Genomic DNA, 19,929 nt, shown 5'->3' with positions numbered 1-19,929 from the left:
ATTCTAGGAAAAAACTGACCCACCCTGAGATATCATGTAAAGCTATTGTATTTCAAAAAGCAATAGAAAATCTTTAAGGTTGTCATCTTACATAATGCACACACATATCAGGCATTACCTTTAGATTGAAAACAGGATAAGGATGTGCATCATCTCCACTAGCAAACATCGTACAAAAGGTTTAAGTCAATATAGTTAGATTAGTGAAAAGGAATTAGAAAAGCGCAAGAAAAACTATCCATTTGCAGATAATGATTCATTTTCTAGAATAAACCATGAAAGAATGCACAAGACAAAAAAAAAAAAAAAAACCCTCAAGAAACAGAATATAAAATTACCACACAGAAAATCAATAGCATTCTTATATATCAATATACAAGTTCACAGATACGGTAATAAAGCCATTTCAATTTGCAATAAAATCGAAGAAAACTACGCCTTGCAGATGCTGCACTTTGCAGTCATGTCCCACTGTGTCCTTCAACATCGCTGTCCACTGTGAGCCCTTAAGTCATCTTTCCTTCGAGTTGTTTACAAAGTTCCAAACAGTTCCGAGTTTTTCATATGTACTGCCAGGACTGAGTGGTAGGATGGCAAGCATGTGATCTTTGGCAAAGTGAAACAGGTTATGAATATTGTGAAGGGCATGGAGTATTTTGGGTCCAGGAATGGCAAAACTAGAAAGAAGATCACCATTGCTGACTGGACAAATATAATAAATCAGATTTGTGTTTTATTGTAAACACCAGGTCATGCTTCTGTAGCTCAGAAAAGCAACCTTCACCTCCATTTGCTCAAAATAGCCTGTAATTTTTACATTATCCATACCATTCTTTGGGTTCTGTATTTTCCTTATCCCCTCCCAAGTCTAGCTGGATTGCAGTTAACTTTATGATGATGAAAGAAACAAAACAACAAAACTCAAAGAACAAGAATAAAGGTAACTACAACTCTAAACCAATATTTAACTCAATTACATAATCTCTATCTCACTATTCCTACGTGCTAGCTATTCTGAAACACTTCCTCTGCATTCTGGGATTAAGCAAATGAGTAAATATATTGTGAATAATGGGAACCACATTTTTTAATGTGGGAGGAGGAAGTTGAAAAGTTAGGAAGCTAGAAGGAACTCTGTATTATTGCACTGAAATTGAGGTACCAGTTTAAACTAGTGTTCTTTAATATAGATAGAAAAATACACATAGGTGAGTTTCTAATATAGGAAAATAAACATATACTATATAGCAAATTAGGAAAATGGAGTTTTCATAAATGATAGATTATCATAGCCCCCAAAGTTCTATCCATGAACACTTAGCATGATAGACCATTTGGGAAAAATAATAGTAAACACCAAATTATTAGTACCAAGAATTTAACAAGCTAACTCTATCATCATTCAACAAATATTTAATGCCTACCATGAAAAAGTATTCAATTTTTTTTCTTTCAACTATATTTTGGAAATAATTGATCAGAAACAAAGAACAGACATTCCAAATTTACAAAGAAATCATGTCCTCTACTTCTTTGAGTCACTTATTTCTATTTTTGGAATATTTATTAATACCCTATTGTAGTGTCATACATTGTGTTGAGAGTTTTATAAATAACCTCTACTTTACCCAAACAATACTTTATGTATTAGAAATTATAAGTCCTACAAGTTTGGAAACTGAAACCTACAAATGTTCAATAATAGGTACTAAGTGACATGACAGAAGCTCAAGTCCAGTTCTGTCTAATTCCAAAGACTTCAGTTTTTACATTTGCTGTATCTTGTTTGGGAAGACATACATACATTATTTTTTTTTTTTAATTTTTTCTAGAGGCATGTCTTATTTATTTATTTATCATTTGTTTGTTTGGTTTATACATGCACTGGGCACAGTCAGAAGCGCGAGAGGGTGAGAGAACCCACCAGAGCCAGAGCGGGGAACAGAACAGGCAGAAGGACCAAAGTACACTGCTGAGGGGAGCAGCGAGCGGCAGGAGAGGTCTGAGCGCCATGTGGGACCCTCCTCCGGTGGCCGGGGAGCAGCCGGGGATCTAACCGGCGCCGCAGAGGCCGCGGGCAGCTTCGCAACCCAGCGCTCAACCGCTGCGCCACCGGGGAGGCCCAAGACATACATACATTATATATAGAGATTTCATTCTTAGGTCATGTACCAAATTTCTTTCAGCCTATAATGTAGCAGAAATGATAAACTAGATTAAAATAAGGAATCTGTATCTTGTATTCCTTTACTATACTCCACAGTACGTAGTAAATATCTTGCACAAAGAAACTGAATATTATTATTTCTAAAACCAAGTTAACCATAATATTAGTTTCATATTTGGATTTCATATTTGGATCCAGAAGCAGACAGCAAGCATGCCATACAGAAGACAAAAGGATCAATTTTCTTTTCTCTATCTTCATTTATTAAGTCAATCCCCATTTGCTTACCGCCTATATGATACCAATCACTATAGAAGAAATGCAACGAAGATTTCTGTTTATAGACTAAGATAAATCTGTTGGATGGCTTAGGAATGAAATCTCCAAGTACAATCTTCACAAATAAAGCAATATTTTCAAAAATGTATAGTGAAAAAAAATCATTAAAGGAATTTCAATGTTCAACAGACTCTATTCACTTAATGTAAAAAGGAAAGCCGTAAAGGTGAAATGAGGAACAAAAAGATATGAAACAAAGCAAAATGGCAGCTCAATATCAGTAGCATTAAATGTGAATGGATTAAACAGTTCTGTAAAAAGGCACATACTGTGAAGACTGGATTGAAAAGCAAAATCCAACTATATGCCATTTACTGGCATATAGAGAGGCTGCAAGTAAAAGGATGGAAAAAAGAAGTATTTCATTAACAGCACTAATATTGGAGAAAACAGACCTTAAAACAAAAGCATTACTAGAGATAGAGGGACACTTTACAATGATGAAAAGAAGATAAAACAATTATAAATCTGTATGTACCCAATATCAGAACTCCTGATTATATGAAGACCTGAAGGGAGAAGAAAATAGCTCTATAATAAATAGTAGGAGATCCCAATAAGAAAGAATCCACTTTCGATTATGCATAGAACCAGCAGGTAGAAGAACAACAAAGAAACAAAAGGATAAAAAAAAAAAAAAAAGAAATAGAAGGATTAAACAATACTATACCAGCCAATTAAAATCTTCCACCCAGTAATAGCAGAATACATTTTCTCCTCAAGAATACACTGAGCATTCCCCAGGATAGATGAACATAAGCTAAGCCAAAGGACAGTTAGTTACATAGGAGCTAGGGACTACTATATTAGATAGCAGCTAAATAAAGGTATTACGAGTTCACTGATGACATTACCCTAGGATAAGCTGTAATCCTTTTCCTCAATAGTTTTGAATTTAACAGATGCAGAAGAACCCATCAAAGAAAACATTACATGAGCTCTTCCAGAGGTCTTTCCCCACACCTCTGAGTCCTATTCCAAAATCTCTTATCACAAAAAATGGGAGTCAGGGAGAAGGAGATATACATATTCCCCAAAGCTAATTCATTTTGCCTGTAAGAATCCTTACCAGCCAATAAAACAGCCTTCTACATATGAAAATGCTTCAGTCTTTTCTGTGCTTTACATTCTCTTATCTTTCAGTTATCACTTTATTGGTTCATTTAAAAACAATTACATGTTCCCCAGTGATTCTGTCTTTAAAAATCCTAATAAATAAATCATTTGAAATAAAAAACTTGGGCACTAAAAGTCTTCAAGAATTTAGACACAGGTTAAGGAAATGACTATTTTTTCCTAACTTGCTCTTCTTCAGACTGATAAACTTGTAACAAACTAAATTTCTAAATGCAATCCTTTTTACCCAGAAATTTGGATTCTTCAAGAACTTCAATAGGTACTATTATTTATACCATTTCAAAAGCAGCTAGACTGTGTTAAATATACAAGGGTAAAATGATAAAGCACATTTTTACTTTGACATAAAAAGATATTACTTACTGTGCTTTTATCTTTCAAAAGTTTTTCAATTACTTCAATTAACATTTCCTTCTGTTCCGGATCAAGACTAAAATATAAAGTAAGAAAAGAACTTACATTAATTTTTTTCCCTTTAATTCTAACTTTAAATGAAGCTAATTATTTAAAGGACTTTGAGAAATTTAAAAGGGGGGAAGAAAGGCAAGAATTATTGTCAAACTAGAAACAAGTAGAAAACAAATTTAAAGTAAAATGGGAAGACATTTTTCACATATGTGTCCTAATCTTTTCCTCTAAAGTTGTTCATATTAATTAAGCATATTAATTATGTCCTAATGTCATTAAGGACATATTTAGAAAGTAAGTACATTTCTTTAAAAAAAAAGTTGGAAAACCTTAAGAAAACTATTACAAGTAGATTAACCACAATCTTTTTTTTTTTTAAGAGGGGGGAAAATAACAGGTTACAATCAGGGATACATAATTATCAAAAAATATATACAGAATTTTATATCATTCTAGTTCACTGACAAGACGTACATTATAAATCTGCCACCTAAAGCCACGAAATAACCATGAAGATTTACATATGCACAGAACTAAGAACTACATTATATTAGCAGCTCTAAGCACAAAAATACTGACACCAGCACAATTTCTTTCTAGGATGTTGCTCATTCACTGAGAAGTTAAACATGGATATGCACAGATAAATAAGATGTCTAGCAAAGTCAGTCCCAAACATAATAATACCATATAACAGAAATACATGTAAGGGACTATGGGGATAAAAAGGAAGATCACCAGGAAGGTTGTAGAGGTTTGTAGAAAGTATCTTAAACCAAGTGAAACCTCAGGATGAATCTTAAACAATTTGTTATGAGAACTGGAAAAAGGAGGAAATAGTCTAGGGACAAATTAAAAAGAGGAATAAGAGATGGTAATGATACAAAAACACTTTGTGAAAAGCACTAAAAGTTAGCACTGAGCCACTAGACTACAGTTTAAGGCAAGGAGAGGTAAGAGTTGAGGCTGGAGAGAAAAAACTGGAGCCCAGTGATAGACTTTTAAATCATAATAAGTGATCTTGGATCATATTCTCTAAGTTTACAATGAGAAAAAAATAATGAGTGAGAAGCACAATTTTGCCTGACAGTAAACCTAAGAAAATGAGTTTTTACTTTTTATAAACATTATATGTTTATGGATGATTATAATGCTGAACATTCACACCTTTAAATTCTCTTATATTCCAGCTCCAGGTTTCCTCCTCCAAGTGGGTTTTCCTAACTAATCCCACTTTTTATCTTTTTACTCTATACAACCCTAACATGAAAATCTCTGACTCTTAGCCTATCAAAAGCATTGTCAATGTGTGTACACATACATGTATATGCATATGCTATCACCTCATTTGATTACAGACTGCCCTAATTTATGCATGTTTGATTTTTTCCCCTGTGCTATAACCAAGTAAGTACAACTTCCTCTGCTGTTTTTCAGACATCTTATGCTCATAATACAACACCAGAAACACAAATGGTCTTGATAAAATTTGTGCAATAAATGGTAACAAAAAAACTCAAATTATTACAGATAGTTATTTTTATTTAGAGACTTCACTTCCAACAAATATGAAGGCTTATGATATTTTAGCAAATATCATACCAATATGGTAATGTACTATAGTTAAATAAAATGGCTCCAGAAAAGAATCAGATAAGGAAGGGAACAGCAAGGACAAAAGGGGGAAACAAAGTGAGACAGATGAAAGGATAAAACACTTAAGATTCTATTCCACAGTAAAAAGATAAACTTCATTTTCTAACAATATAAGTGAATGTATACTTAAGAGATAGACTATATAAATGAGAATTCAAATTCTGGTTATTTTTAAGATATAATATGCACAAATTATCATAGGCCCTTACAGGTTCACAAGTAAAAAAAATCTACATATGGTCTCTATAACCAAAAAAAAATTAAAGACATCTAAAGTATGTGGAGAGGAAAACACAGGCACTGGGTTGGCTTACTATAAGGACAAACTAGTTATAAGAACTAATTAAATAGTCCTCCAAGGGCTATACAATTCCATGTAACAGTAGAGATATTTTGTATAAAAAAGCACCTACCTGTACAATTTTTGTATGGCATGGGCTGCATTCTTCCTAACATATGGTGATAAATCAGCTGAAGCATCCTTTATAGCGAGCATCATAATAGGTACAATAATCGGCACTCTAATACTTGACAGAACTCTTAAAGCACTTGCACGGATTAGTTGATTTGGGTCCTAAAATAGTGCAAAAGTATAGATCCAAATTTCAAGTTTATAATATTTCAAAGATATCTTTATGATACAGTTAGTAGGTGCTTATAACATTAAGGGGAAAAGAGCTACTTAAACAATCAGCAAACAGAAATGGGTAAGGAGAAAGAGAATTAAGTATTTCTCTAAATAATGTTTCCACAAGCAAAGTAATAGGTGAAATTGTAGTTAACCATTTATTACTAGATGTTCTGAGTTTTAAGAGGTTCATAATAATAAAATGCTGTGGATCGTAAAGTTTATCTTTAATGAGTCTTATGTCCCCTCCTTGACACTAATTTGTGTAACAATGATGAGTGAAAATTATTACACTGAATATATAAGAACACAGAAACTAAATATACAGGGCAAGGTCCACTGAGCTATATGAATTACTTTCTCAGGGTATTGAATATGAACTGTGAGAGCTTTTTACCTTTTTCAAAGCATTACTGTGCCATTTAATGGATTACTGTTTCACATCTTTAAATGACATTCCGTCCACTGTGACACAGTGTCACAGTATGCAGAAAACTTAATAGTTATTTGCTTGTTCATTCAATTATTTACCTTCAGAGCTCGCTGAAAAGTACTTATTGACAGAAGAGCCAGATCCTGCTGTTCTTCAGCATATCGGACAAGATAAACATATACCAACTTCTTGATCTGTCAAAAAAAAAAGTTAATCCTAGTCAAAATGAAAATGAAAAACTCAGCATTTCTATACCAAAATGCATTCTCAATTTTTCTGAAATAATGACCCTGGTCATAGCTTAGATTGCAAAATAAGAATAAAATACCACAGGATAAAGAATGATAACAGAAAAGTCTTGTAAAATAAGAATTTTAATAATATAATCCATAATAACAACATCCTATCAAGGTGTCCTCCCCTAAAAGGGATTTTTAAAAAATCTGAGGAAAACCATACAAGAATATTAAAACATTAACTGAACTGCAAAAATATTTTTTTAATGAGGGATACAAATAATAGAATTTGGGCACTGTCTACTGTTTATATGGTATTGACACTTAATTGTCAAAAGGTGCTGAAGTCCCAAATCTGATTTTGTGGTAATATTCACATTATGGTAAACATTACATGACATTTTCTGCTCAGTAAGAATGTCTGACAACAATCACAACTTGATGTAATTAAAATTCCAAAAGGTTGGAAGTATGTTCTGAAAACAGAGGCATTTTATATAGCAAAATTATGATAATCAGAAAAATTAACTAAAAATGATTTTTAGTTTAAATCCATCAACTGCTTCCTTCTGGCACTGCTTGAGAACTGTATCAGCCTTTGAAAATATCTTCAGATACCACTACCTGGTTAATTTTCTTAATATATCTGCACAGTACATACCTAAAAGGAATATTTAAAGATCGTCAAAAATGAAGGTAAGTGCTACACAGGACCAGATTCTATACCATACTAACCAATCTGGACTTCATTTATTTATTGATTTTCTTACACCACTGTTCATTTTTATACAATATTTGTTTTCATCCCTCAGGTGTAATTCTCATAAACCTTCCACCACCACATCACCCATGAACTGTCACCATAGTCCCTTGTGCTCTTCCCTACCCCCTTCCCCCGTTTGGACCCAGCTGCTATATACCTCAGATCTATTAGTTTGCCTGCTAATTCTGTCTTTTTCTCTTGATCCTTTGACTTCCCTATATTTCTCCTATAAGTGAAACCATTCAATATTTTTCTTTTTTTCTGATTTATTTCACTGAGCATTATCCGTTCCAGCTCCATCCATGTTGCTGCAAATATCATGAGTTTCTCTCTTGTGATTGCTGAGTAGTATTCCATTGTGTATATATAATACATCTTCTTGATTCAGTCATCTGTTTAGGGACATATAGGGTGTTTCCATATCTTAGCTATTGTAAACAGTGTTGCAATAAACATAGAAGTGCAGGTTTCCTTACAAATTAATGTTTTTGTGTCCTCTGGGTAGATTCCTAGGAGTAGAAATGCTGGGTCATATGGAAGCTCCAATTTTAGTAATTTGAGGGTCCTCCACACAATTATCCATAGTGGTTGGATCAGTCTGCATTCCCACCAGCAGTGTAAGAGGGTTCCTTTTGCTTCACATCCTCACCAGCATTCGTTGATGTTCAATCTGGACTTTTTTAAAAGACAACAACCATGGCCTACCTTCCCTCAAACTCCAATTTCCCCTGACACATAGTTTTGACTTCCTTCATTATCTTGTTTGCTCCTTCCTGAACTCAGTACAATTTGTCTTATGCTTCTTTCAGTGTGGCACTCCAAACACAAGGGAAATTTAAACAGGAAAAAAATAGGTAAGACCTTGTTCCAGCTGATATACTTCCACTGATATAACTAATTTTTTTTTAAGCTTTATTTATGCATGCAAGAGCTGGGGTACACGCCAGAGACGTGGGGGGTGAGAGGATTCACCAGAGACAGAGTGGGGAACAGAACAGGCAGACTGACCGAAGTACACTGCTGAGGGGAGCAGCGGGCGAGCCAGGAGAGAGGTCTGCTGCGCCATGTGGATTGCTCTCTGGCCAGCTGGGGATAGAACTTATGCTGCAGAGGCCACGGATTGCTTCACAGTGCTGTGCTTAACCTCTTGTGCCACCAGGAAGGCCCTACAACTAATTCTTGATTAAAACCAAACACCTTTTTCAAAAGTACTGTTGACGAAATCAAGGATTACCTGACCAATATTTTGGTGCAGTTTTTTTTTTGTTGTTTGTTTGTTTTTGAAAGAAGGGCAAGACTTTATATTAATCTATAGAAATTTTCAACAACTTAGATTCAACCCATCATGGCACTTTCTTGAAGGGAATTTCATATCTTAATTTTATAATGGCATATAGTACAGACTGAACAATTAGCAACTGAATGAAACATCACAGCCCAATATCAGAGTAAAAAAAAATCAAGACATTTCCTATCAGACTGCCACATCTAGTGTCTAACTTACTACCACTGTAATTCACTGAATTGAAACCTGGAAGGTCACCAACATACTGTGGAGAAATAATAGCTATTAATAAGATTGCCCTCAAAGTCATTGTTTCTTCTATTATACTGAGACCTTACTCTAATTCTATAGAAAGTTTTGACAGAAGGATGGGTTAGTTTCCACCTACCCTTTTATCCCCTTGTGATTTATTTCTCAGCAACACCTTTATTTACTGTGTAGTCAATTTTTAAAGCTGAATTATGAACTCCAGAATACATCCAGGAGTTTATTTTGGCAACTCTGAAACACTCAGAACCACAGCTGAGCTAGCGGGTATTGCTATAATTACTCACTATTGGAGAAGGATTTTTGTGACTGTTATAGCAAAAAGCATAACAATATTAAATCACAGAAGGTTGCAAAACACTAAATTTGTTCTAGTTCTGTTATAAGAATCAATCAATATTGACCACAAGAGGCCTATGCACTGACTGGCTGCAGGTGTGCAGAAAATGCCTACTTTCCTTGAAACCATTCTGTGACCAGAAATGGGAGTACTTAAAGCTCCGTGACTACACCACTCTCTGATCAGTTACTTTCATTCAATGTTACAACACTCCTTGCTGTAAAGCTAATCATAGAAGAGCCCCAGTAGGCTAGAAGAACACAGGCAGATCTGTTTAATTAGTTTATCAATACTAGTACATCAAACTCCATGAGCTATTGACTAAACCTTTGATTATTTTTGTACTATGACCACTGATTGCTTACTAGGTCACTTTTGGTATCATTTGACATTTTGAATGGCAGATGACGTACAACTGTGTGTTTAAGGCAGCATGTACTGATAAAAATGAAATTTTGCACTTGATAGCAATGAAACATCAATCAGTTCTTTGAATATAAATTTTAAGAAGCTTATGTCAGTTTTCCTAAATATTATAGGATTAAGGATGTCTCAAAAAAATAACAAGGTATTTCAGGAGTGAAAGAAGTTCAAAGCAAATGGACCAATAATTATGTTTACATACTGGAAGCTGATTGTAAAGGGGGAAAAATGAACAAATAGACTACTACTGACAAATACTTGAACTGGATAGCTTTGATTAACAGTATAAGTACAGAATGTTCTGTTTACTATAGGAAGACATGAAGTACAACGAAAACTAATTTACTATCAATTTCTAAGGTCTTAATAATTTCTACCCATACCTAAAAGATAAGAAAGTTATGCCAATGCCAAATAATTCCCAAAGAACAGCTAAAACCAGAAGTTGGCCAAAGACATTGCGGTAGAAAAAAAGGAGGAAGGACTCAAAAAATGGGAAGAATAGCTCTAAAAGGGTGGTTCTAAGTCAAGATACCAAAATTTGGATTTTGGCAGACATACCAACTATGTAACCTCCTGGGTCAGGTAACTTAACCTCTCTGCTACCTTGTTTTCATCTGTAAAATAGGAATAATAATAGAGCCAATCTTACAGAGGTTTTTGTGAGAATAAAGCACTACTTCGCATAGATAGCATTTTTTACATATTAGCCATCATTGTTGCTACAGAGAAACTAATTCTAACACAAGATTTACATACATCTCATACTTTTCTTAAGTTAAATTTTAGGTTTTTTTTTTTTCCAGATATTTGGACTTTCTTATACCAGATGCCATAAAACTAATATATATATATATATATATATTTCAAATTAAAGGCTCAGATAGCATGGCCATAACATATCATATAGATTGCATAACTCTCTGAAATTATGAATTCAGAAGTATAAATGATATAATATTGTGATTTATAATAAATATATATTTGGTCATCTGAATGACCATTTATTTGGTCACCTGAATACATATTTCTTATACATATTTGGACTTCATTTACAGTTTCTGGCTCACAACACCCCAAAATTCTGGGCTCTCCTAAGTGTTGAAAGTGTTAAAGATATGTTAATAATGTGACTTTCTGAGATATTTCTAAGATGGGAGCAGTTTCTCTGGAGACTTCATCTGGCTGTTGATTCATATCTGTCAGTATCCCTTGCAATAAACTGGTGACTAGTGAGCAAAGCTTTTCCTGAGTTCTCTGGGCCCTTATAGAAAATTAATTGAATCTGGGAGGAGATGATGGGAACTTCTGATTTACAGTCAAGTATCAGAACAGGTAACAACTTGGGCTGGCAAATGACACCTGAAGCCTAAGGAAGGGGTCATAGAAATCTCCAGTTTGTAGCCAGTTGATCAGAAGCAGAAGTAATAGTATGGACTGTGTTGGAAGACTCAGTCCTTAACCTGTGGAATACGATGCTATTTTCTAGTAGTTAATGTAAGAACTGAGTTGACTTTGAGTACACTGTGCTAGTATTTGAGAATTGCTGTTAGTATAGAGAAGCCTCCACATACACATTGAATTCGAGATGCAGGAAACCCTAATACAATTTAACAAGGACATAAATAGTGCTTAATAAATATTTACTAAACTAGTAATGATGAAAATTTGCAAATACTATTTAAGATTTCATGTTCAGTATAAATTTCTTCCAATTAATTGGAATCCTAGAAAGAACAAATAGTTTATCAAGTTACTGTAGGTTCAATATTAAATTAATTTAATCCATTTCATAAATTGATAAAACATAATGAAGGGTTTTTATTTTAATTTACCCAAGTTACTCAAATTGACTTTAAGATGGTTACTCAATCCACTTATCCGAAACATATAATGTGTTTACTATCTAATTTAAAAAAAAGAAGTGTACTCAATGAATAAACTCATACCATTTGCAGCAACATGGATGGAGTTGGAAGGGATTATGCTAAGTGAAATAAGTCAGGTGGAAAAAGGAGAGACTGAACCAAGGATCAGGAAAAAGACAAAACTAGCAGGCAAACTATTGATCGGAGGCATACAGTCTGATGGAGAAAGAGGGGTCTAAACAGGGGAGGGAAGAGCACAAGGACAGTGCTGATGAATCACGGATGCTGTATTGGTGGGAAAACTATGGGGACTACACCTGAGAAATCAAATATTGTACAAAAATGAACAACAACGTAAGAAAATAAAAAAAAAATAAAGTGTACTTTTACATCTACCTAAAAGTGAATTTAAAATTTGTCTTTGAAATCCTGATACAAATTATTCCAATAAAATGTTAAGATGATAGAAAATAATTTATTTTATTTAAGTAAATATGTATTCTAGAAATGGTATAATATATACTTCACCTTTACTTTTTCAGATTTTGAATATATAAATGCAAGATTATTTAAACTGCACATTTACTTATATGAGGAAAGACAATTTAAACCACTAATTTACTTTATTTTAGAAACATAGTAACACCCAATCCACTATCATAAGTGTTACAATAGGGAGGTGTGTCTACTTCCTATCAGTCTTGTCTTTGTATCATATAGTGGAAATGTGATCTGGTTGATCTTGCTCCATTTACACAAAAAGTTCCACCATCATTCTCATATCAGGGTTATTTTATTCACTCTATTTTTCCTGCACCTATGCAATTTTTTATTAGAAAATGCCTTGCTTTTTAAACAAAAAAACCTTAAAGACTGACTATAAAATTGCTAAATAATATGTAGTTCAGTCAGTATATTCTAACTATAAAGTACTATACTACATAACTCTGATATAGAAGTTAGAAAAGAGAATTTTCAAATAAAAAAATAAATAAATTGAAAATTTCTGCAGGGAAAGTAGAGAAAAACTGAGAGTAATGCTTTCATTTGATCAATAACATTCCATGTATTTTGAAGCCTAAAATAATTATAGATTTTTATATAAAGCAGTAATTTTTTTTTTAAAGATCTACTTATTTTTTTATACAAGCACTGGGTACAGTCAGAAGCGTGGAGAGTGAGAGAATTCACCAGAGCCAGAGTGGGGAACAGAACAGGCAGACTGACAAAATATACTGCTGAGGAGAGCAGCAGGCGCACAGGAGAGGTCTGCGCGCCATGTGGGACCCTTGCCGGTGGCCAGGGATCGAACCAGCTCTGCAAGGGCTGCAGGCAGCTTCGCAGCCCAGCGCTCAACTGCTGCGCCACCAGGGGAGGCCCTATAAAGCTATAATTTTAAAATAATAATAACTGAGGGATATAATTTACCCTCCTACTTTAACCAAATAGAACACCAAAAAGAAAAAAAAAACCAAAACAATACTTTTCAAATAATCAACAAGAAGCAGCACAGACAAGGCTATGAACCGTAAGAGAAAAAAAAATCCTACAATTGAGGGTGAGTCTACCAGCACAAGGGAGTTGATTCAAACAGAACCCAAAAGTCTTCTGTGTAAGAAGACAGAGAACAAAGTTCACCAAGGACAGGGTTCCTACAATTTGCAGAGCAGAATACAGAGGAGGAAACTTCACCCCCCATCTCTCTCTCTCTCTTTCTCTGGCTCACACACACACATACACCCACCACACCACACACCCCACAGTAAGGGTGGGGCAGAGTGTACACAATGTAGCTGTGTACTATAAAGTCATAGGATAAGCACTGACCTGCACACAAGTGAAATAAAACCGCCTAAGGCCTGATCAAAAACAAACAGGAAAGAAGTAAGCAGAACAGTCTCAATGATCACAGAAAGCAGGAAATAGCTCACCTTCCCACAAGTCAGAAAGAAAACAGCTCATAAATACATAGATGACTAGGAGTGGGATTAATCTAGACTAAAAGATATTTTGTACCAACTAATAATATGATGCTTTGAAACAATCAAATGATTCCATAAATTTAATATGCACACAATAAAAATCAAAACAATTTAAAGGAATACAACGACTCCAGAAATCAACAACATAAATTCTATAATGTTCAGTATCTAGTTAAAATTAAATAGGGATACTAAAAACCAGGAAAATATTAATAATAACCATGATAAAAATCCAACCATGGAAAAGACTCAAAATGACAGAAATGGTGAACACTATAGAGGGAAAGACGGATTAATATGAGTGTACAGGAATGGAAACTACCAAAATGAAGCACAGCGAGAAAAAACTGGGGGAAAAGTGCCAGAAGAGAAGAGATATAAAAGGTATTTTTCAAAAACTAATTGCTAAATTTTTCAAATTTTAAGAAAACTATAAGCACACAAATTTAGTAATAAGCTCAACAAATGCCAAGCAGAATAATCATGAAGAAAAAAAATGTCAAGGCATAACACAATAAAATAAAAACCAGTAATAAAGAAAAAATCTTAAAACCAACCAAAGGGAGGTGGGGGCTGGGAGTGGAGAAAGACACATTACACCCAGAGACATAGAAACAAGAATGGCAAGAGACTTGTCCTAGGAAACTATGAAGGCCAGAAAACCAAGAAAAAATTTTTGAACAGATAGTACATTCAGAGCTGCAAATTTAACCCAACAAAAATATTTTCAACTTATAGGCAAAATACATTTCAAGACAAAAGCAGGGAGAATTCATTAGCAAAACAAGAAATGTTAAAGAAGTCCTCCAGTGATAAGGAAAAATGATAACAAATAAGAAATGTGGACCCATCAAAGGAATGAAGATGGATAGAAATGGTAATCATGAGAGAAAATAAATATAAAAGACCTTTAGGAGGAAGGAAGGAGCTCATTTTTAAATCATCTTAATAGATAATGAACCTGTGCTAATTTGGAATAAAATCCTATCGCAGTAGTTGCCACAAAAAAACTTAAAAATCTGGACATATTACAAAAAACACTAAGGTGTTTAGTATGAACTAAATTCCTCCAGTTCCTTGGCTAAGTAGAGGTACTGATGGAGAAACCAATCTGCCTCATGGAAACAAACTCAGGTAAACAAAGCTACTGCATCCAAAGGGTGAGAGCAGGACCTGGGCTCATCAAACAGTCTTTTTTTTTTTTTTTTTTTAAAGATTTATTTATTTATTTACACAAGCATTGGGTACAGTGAGAAGTGCGGGAAGGTGCGAGAATTCACCAGAGCCAGAGCGGGGAGCAGAGCAGGCAGAAGGACCGAAGCACACTGCTGAGGGGAGCAGCGGGCAGCAGGAGAGGTCTGCGTGTCAGGAGAGGTCTGCGCGCCATGTGGGACCCTCCTCCAGTGGCCGGGGAGCAGCCAGGATAGAATCAGCGCTGCAGAGGCTGCGGGCAGCTTTGCAACCCAACGCTCAACCACTGTGCCACCAGGGAGGCCCTCATCAAATAGTCTTTACCTGCACATCTCTCGCTAACATTCAAATTATCAAAACACAGAAAAACCTCACAGAAGCTTAGCAAAAGGCCAAAAAAAAAAACAGGTAAGTGAGACTGAGGCTGCTACCTAAGAAACAGAATTTACATACTGAGTCAAAATAATTGCCTTCTAAAACAAACAAACAAAAAAAACCTATTAAGTAAAACATAAAATACAGAATCTTCATAATTTACTATTTGAAATGTCAAAAATACAACCCCAAATTACTCCACATAAGAAAAAAACTAAGAAAACAGAACATATACAACATACAAAAAAAAAAAAATTAACTGAATACAAGATTGAGAAAAAGAGAGAGTCGAGGGCCTCCCCGGTGGTGCAGCAGTTGAGCGCTGGGTTGCGAAGCTGCCCACAGCCTCTGCAGCGCCGGTTCGATCCCCGGCTGCTCCCCGGCCACCAGAGGAGGGTCCCACATGGCGCGCAGACCTCTTCTGCCGCCCGCTGCTCTCCTCAGCAGTGTCCTTCGGTCCTTCTGCCTGCTCTGCTCCCCGCTCTGGCTCTGGTGAATTCTCTCACCCTCTCGCGCTTCTGACTGTATGTACCCAGTGCTTGTATAAATAAATAAAAATAAATCTTTAAAAAAAATTCTCAAAAACTATTTAAAAAAGAGAGAGTTGAAAGAATTTTAGAGCTGCTAATAAATTTTAATACTTATTAGAAGAAAGAAAATTTCCTTAATTAAGAATATAGAAAATTGCAACAAAAAATAAGAAAGGATAAAAAAGGAACAAACTGAAATTCTAAAATGAAAAAAATTATGAAATGGAATATTCACTGAGTTTACTTAGTCAAGTGAGGATAACACAAGAATGAATAAGTAAACTGGAAAACAGATGTAAAGAAAAAAAATTTTTAAAAAAATAGTGTTTCTTAGGCTGATAGGTAATATCTCACAATACATGTAAAATGTCAATGCCAGAAGAAAAGAGGATAGGACAAAATATTATCTGAAGAAATAATAGTCAAAAACCCAAGTCAAATGAACATGAAGACACTCACATAAAGGTACTGAATAATAAAGATACTAAAAAAAGTCAAAAATAAAGAGGGGAGCAGCGGGTAGCAGGAGAGGTCTGCGCGCCATGTGGGACCCTCCTCCGGTGGCCGGGGAGCAGACGGGGATCGAACCAGCGCTGCAGAGGCTGCAGGCAGCTTCACAACCCAGCGCTCAACCAATGCACCACCGGGGAGGCCCTTCAGTGCACTATTTCTTTTCTATTTTGTCTCTCCTTTTTCATTCTTTTTTTAATTCAGATTATTTACTCAGAACACTGTTAACAATACTTGATTTTAAGTTAAAAAAAAAAAAAAAAAAACTTTCCACCATCCTTAAATATGCAATTTAGCACCAGCCAAAACATATGTCCAAAGGACACTAGGTCATACAAGAAGCCCATACAAGAAGAAAAAAGTTAACTGAATTCAAGGTTGAGAAAAAGAGGTCACCAGATCTTTGAAAATATTGTTCATTGGAGACTGCTTCTTCTCCCAAACTCCCAAGACTCAAAGAGAGACAGTCATACTGCTTGATGTTCACAGTTACTAGCAATGGGCAAATAGGAAGCAAGTATGCTGATTTTTTACTCTCATGCGGATATCACTACTTCCTGTTGAGTAAACAGCCCCTCTCAGAAGCCCCTATCTACATATCCTCCAGACAATCACTACCCCACATAAACTGAAGACCCATGATCAATGTGGTCATTCAATTCTATTCATTACCACTTTATTTTGAAATACAAGACGTTTGCTCATACCAATCTCTCATTCCCTTTATTGAACTCCTCATTCATCTTATTCAATGGCTTTTACAGTGGCTCATAGTTTACTTTTCCTGTTAAAAGTAATCAGTACATTTGACCCATCTTTAGCTATGCCTCAAAGTTCCTGAATTTCTCTGTTTCAAGCTCCATATAAAAGCCCATACAGGAAGCAGTAATTGAAGGCTCCCACTATACCCTACTTCTGCTCAGCTGCTGTACTGCGTCAGGGACTACCATAGATATGACTGATGCTCTAGAAAGCACTAGATTTGGAGTCATAACACTTGGGTTCAAGTCTTGATACTGCAGGGTCATAGGTCTGTTTCACTGGATACATGCTATCTTAAAATCAAGGTCTTAGAGCAAATTTCAATTAAATTGGCTCTAAGAAAACTCAACAAGTTACTGCCAAACATTCAGATGAATCTTCTCAATTTTACTTTCACATTCTCCACCAAAAATCCAAAGGTAGCATTATGTCTACTTTTTATTCTACTTTGCCTATTTAAGATTATGGATTATTTTAATTGCAACAAAAATTCTAGTGATATCAAAATATCTTAAGCTGCATTTCAAAGTAACTGCAAAGTAATACACAATTTTATTTTTCACAAAAGGACTCATGAAAATTATGAACCAAAACAGTACCTCAATATTTTTACTGGCCACATTCTTCACAACAGCAGGAAACAGTTCAGATGCATTTTTCCCTTTTGCAATCATCTGAAAAATAAAGATGGAATATTAGGACTGAGACTTGTAGTCATTTGAAAAGAAAAATTCTACATACATTAAATATGCACAAGATTAAATCAGCAAATAAGCTACGGTTTTAACAAGCAGACACTTTTCAAGTCATTTCACTTATACCAACTACTTGCAGCAAAGAACAAACAATTTGTATGTAAATATACAAACACACAGATATATTACGGAAGAACTGTATACTGATTTAAGACATGCAGTAAAATATTTATATTAGTTTTATCTGAATAAAGAGGTTATAAATACATTTAAATATTTGTACCATCTTTTATTTTCAAAGTTCTTACATTAAATACATACTACATTTGCAATGGAAAGGAGGCTGGTAAATGTTATTTTAAACAAACTTTCTTTGCCCTTGGCTTTCTTTTCATAGGTATCTGTACTTCTCTAACCATTACTTTTCAAAGTCCTCTTCACAAAATCCTCTAAAGTTCTGTGTACAACCATCTTTTCAGGCTACCCTGTTCAACCAATGTTTGAAATTCCTGATTTCATTCACCAGCATGACTTAATTTCCACCCTAATAAGGAACAATTCCCCAAACTCTAGTTCTAACTCTGAGCCTTAGTTCCACTTTTCTAAATTGACATTATTATATCATTAGATCTATATGTCCCTAATCCTAAGCGACCCTAATATTTCCTACCACTGATGAATATGACAAGAGAAATGTCATTTTTAATTCGGTCAGTTTTAGTTGTTGTTTAGTATGTCTACTTAGATATTCTGGACATTAATTCCTTATCAGATAAATAATAGAAAATATTTCCTCCCATTCTGAATTACCTTTTCACACTATTCTAGGGCACTGTAGAGCACAGTGAATTTTCAGAAATGGAGTACAGTCACATGTGGGTCTGGCCTGGGACATCGACAGTTACCCAAATCAATACAGGCAAAGAAAGTTCTCTCCCCATCCCCTACCAGAAATAAGAAATCAAAAAGTCTTCAGGAGAAGCCAGACCAGGTGAAATCATGTGTCCAACTGCAGAGGGAGGGTAAGAAAGAACACACAAGGCAGCACCCAGCACTGGTAGCCCAGGTCCCTCAGCAGGACTGCAGAAGTAATGGCTGTGGCTGCAGCCACTGCCTACAGACAGAGCTGGGCAGCAAGGCACACACCCCACTTGGGCAAAAGACCTAAATATATGTTTTTGTAAAGAAAACATTCAGATGGCCCACATACACATGAAAACTTGTTCAACATCACTTATTAAAGGAAATACAAATCAAAACTATGATGAGGTATCACCTAACTTATGCAAAAAAGGAACTCTCTTCCACTGATACTAGGAATGCAAGTTGGTGTAGCCTCCATGAAAACAGTATGGAGATTTCTTGAGAAAATAAAAATGGAAATCTCAAATGATCCAGCAATACCTCTCAATTTACCCAAAAATTATGAAAAAAAGACTTATGTACTCCTATGTTCATAGCACCGTCCACAACTGCCAAGTCATGGAACCAACCTAAATGCCCAATCACACACAAACTGATAAAGGAGTGGTAGGATATATACTCCATGGAATATAATATACCTCTTTTTAAAAGATGAAACAGTGCCGTTTGGCATGATTTAATATTTTTAAAATACATTTAGCCAAAATATCTGGAACTTTGAAATTAAGTTTCTTAAGATCAATAATATACAAACAGTGGTAACTGAACACTTGGAGGCAGACATGGTGTGATATATACAGTTGCTAATGTCAGAAAACGTATAGTTTAAACCTGTACAATGTCCTAAACTAATGTTATCTCAATATAAAGAAAAAGAAGAAAATATCCAACCAAATATCCTGTAATATGTATGCATATAAGCTAATATGTATCAACAATACCAATTAGCAATCTTAGGAATCTTATCTAAGTTCAGATTTGCTCATTGTCCTTTGACTACAAAGACAAGT

The 19,929-nt window shown here is 34.9% G+C and overlaps 1 protein-coding gene across 1 annotated transcript in view; it reads right to left on the bottom strand.

Annotated features, from left to right (window-relative positions):
- AP3B1 (adaptor related protein complex 3 subunit beta 1) overlaps positions 1-19,929 on the bottom strand; it is a gene marked incomplete at its 5' end in the record, with an annotated part of 182,438 nt that overhangs the window by 162,025 nt on the left and 484 nt on the right. Inside the window, 4 exons of the mRNA XM_084232934.1 lie at positions 4,007-4,073; positions 6,121-6,281; positions 6,867-6,962; positions 17,900-17,974. Of these exons, the coding sequence (XP_084089060.1) occupies positions 4,007-4,073; positions 6,121-6,281; positions 6,867-6,962; positions 17,900-17,974 (399 nt within the window). The remainder of the gene's footprint in view (positions 1-4,006; positions 4,074-6,120; positions 6,282-6,866; positions 6,963-17,899; positions 17,975-19,929) is intronic.

The sequence above is a fragment of the Talpa europaea genome, assembly GCF_964194135.1.
Source record: "Talpa europaea genome assembly, chromosome: 5".
In the NCBI taxonomy this organism is placed as follows: domain Eukaryota; kingdom Metazoa; phylum Chordata; class Mammalia; order Eulipotyphla; family Talpidae; genus Talpa; species Talpa europaea.
The sequence above is the reverse complement of the archived record's forward strand: the minus strand, read 5'-3'. Positions and strand labels throughout refer to the sequence as shown.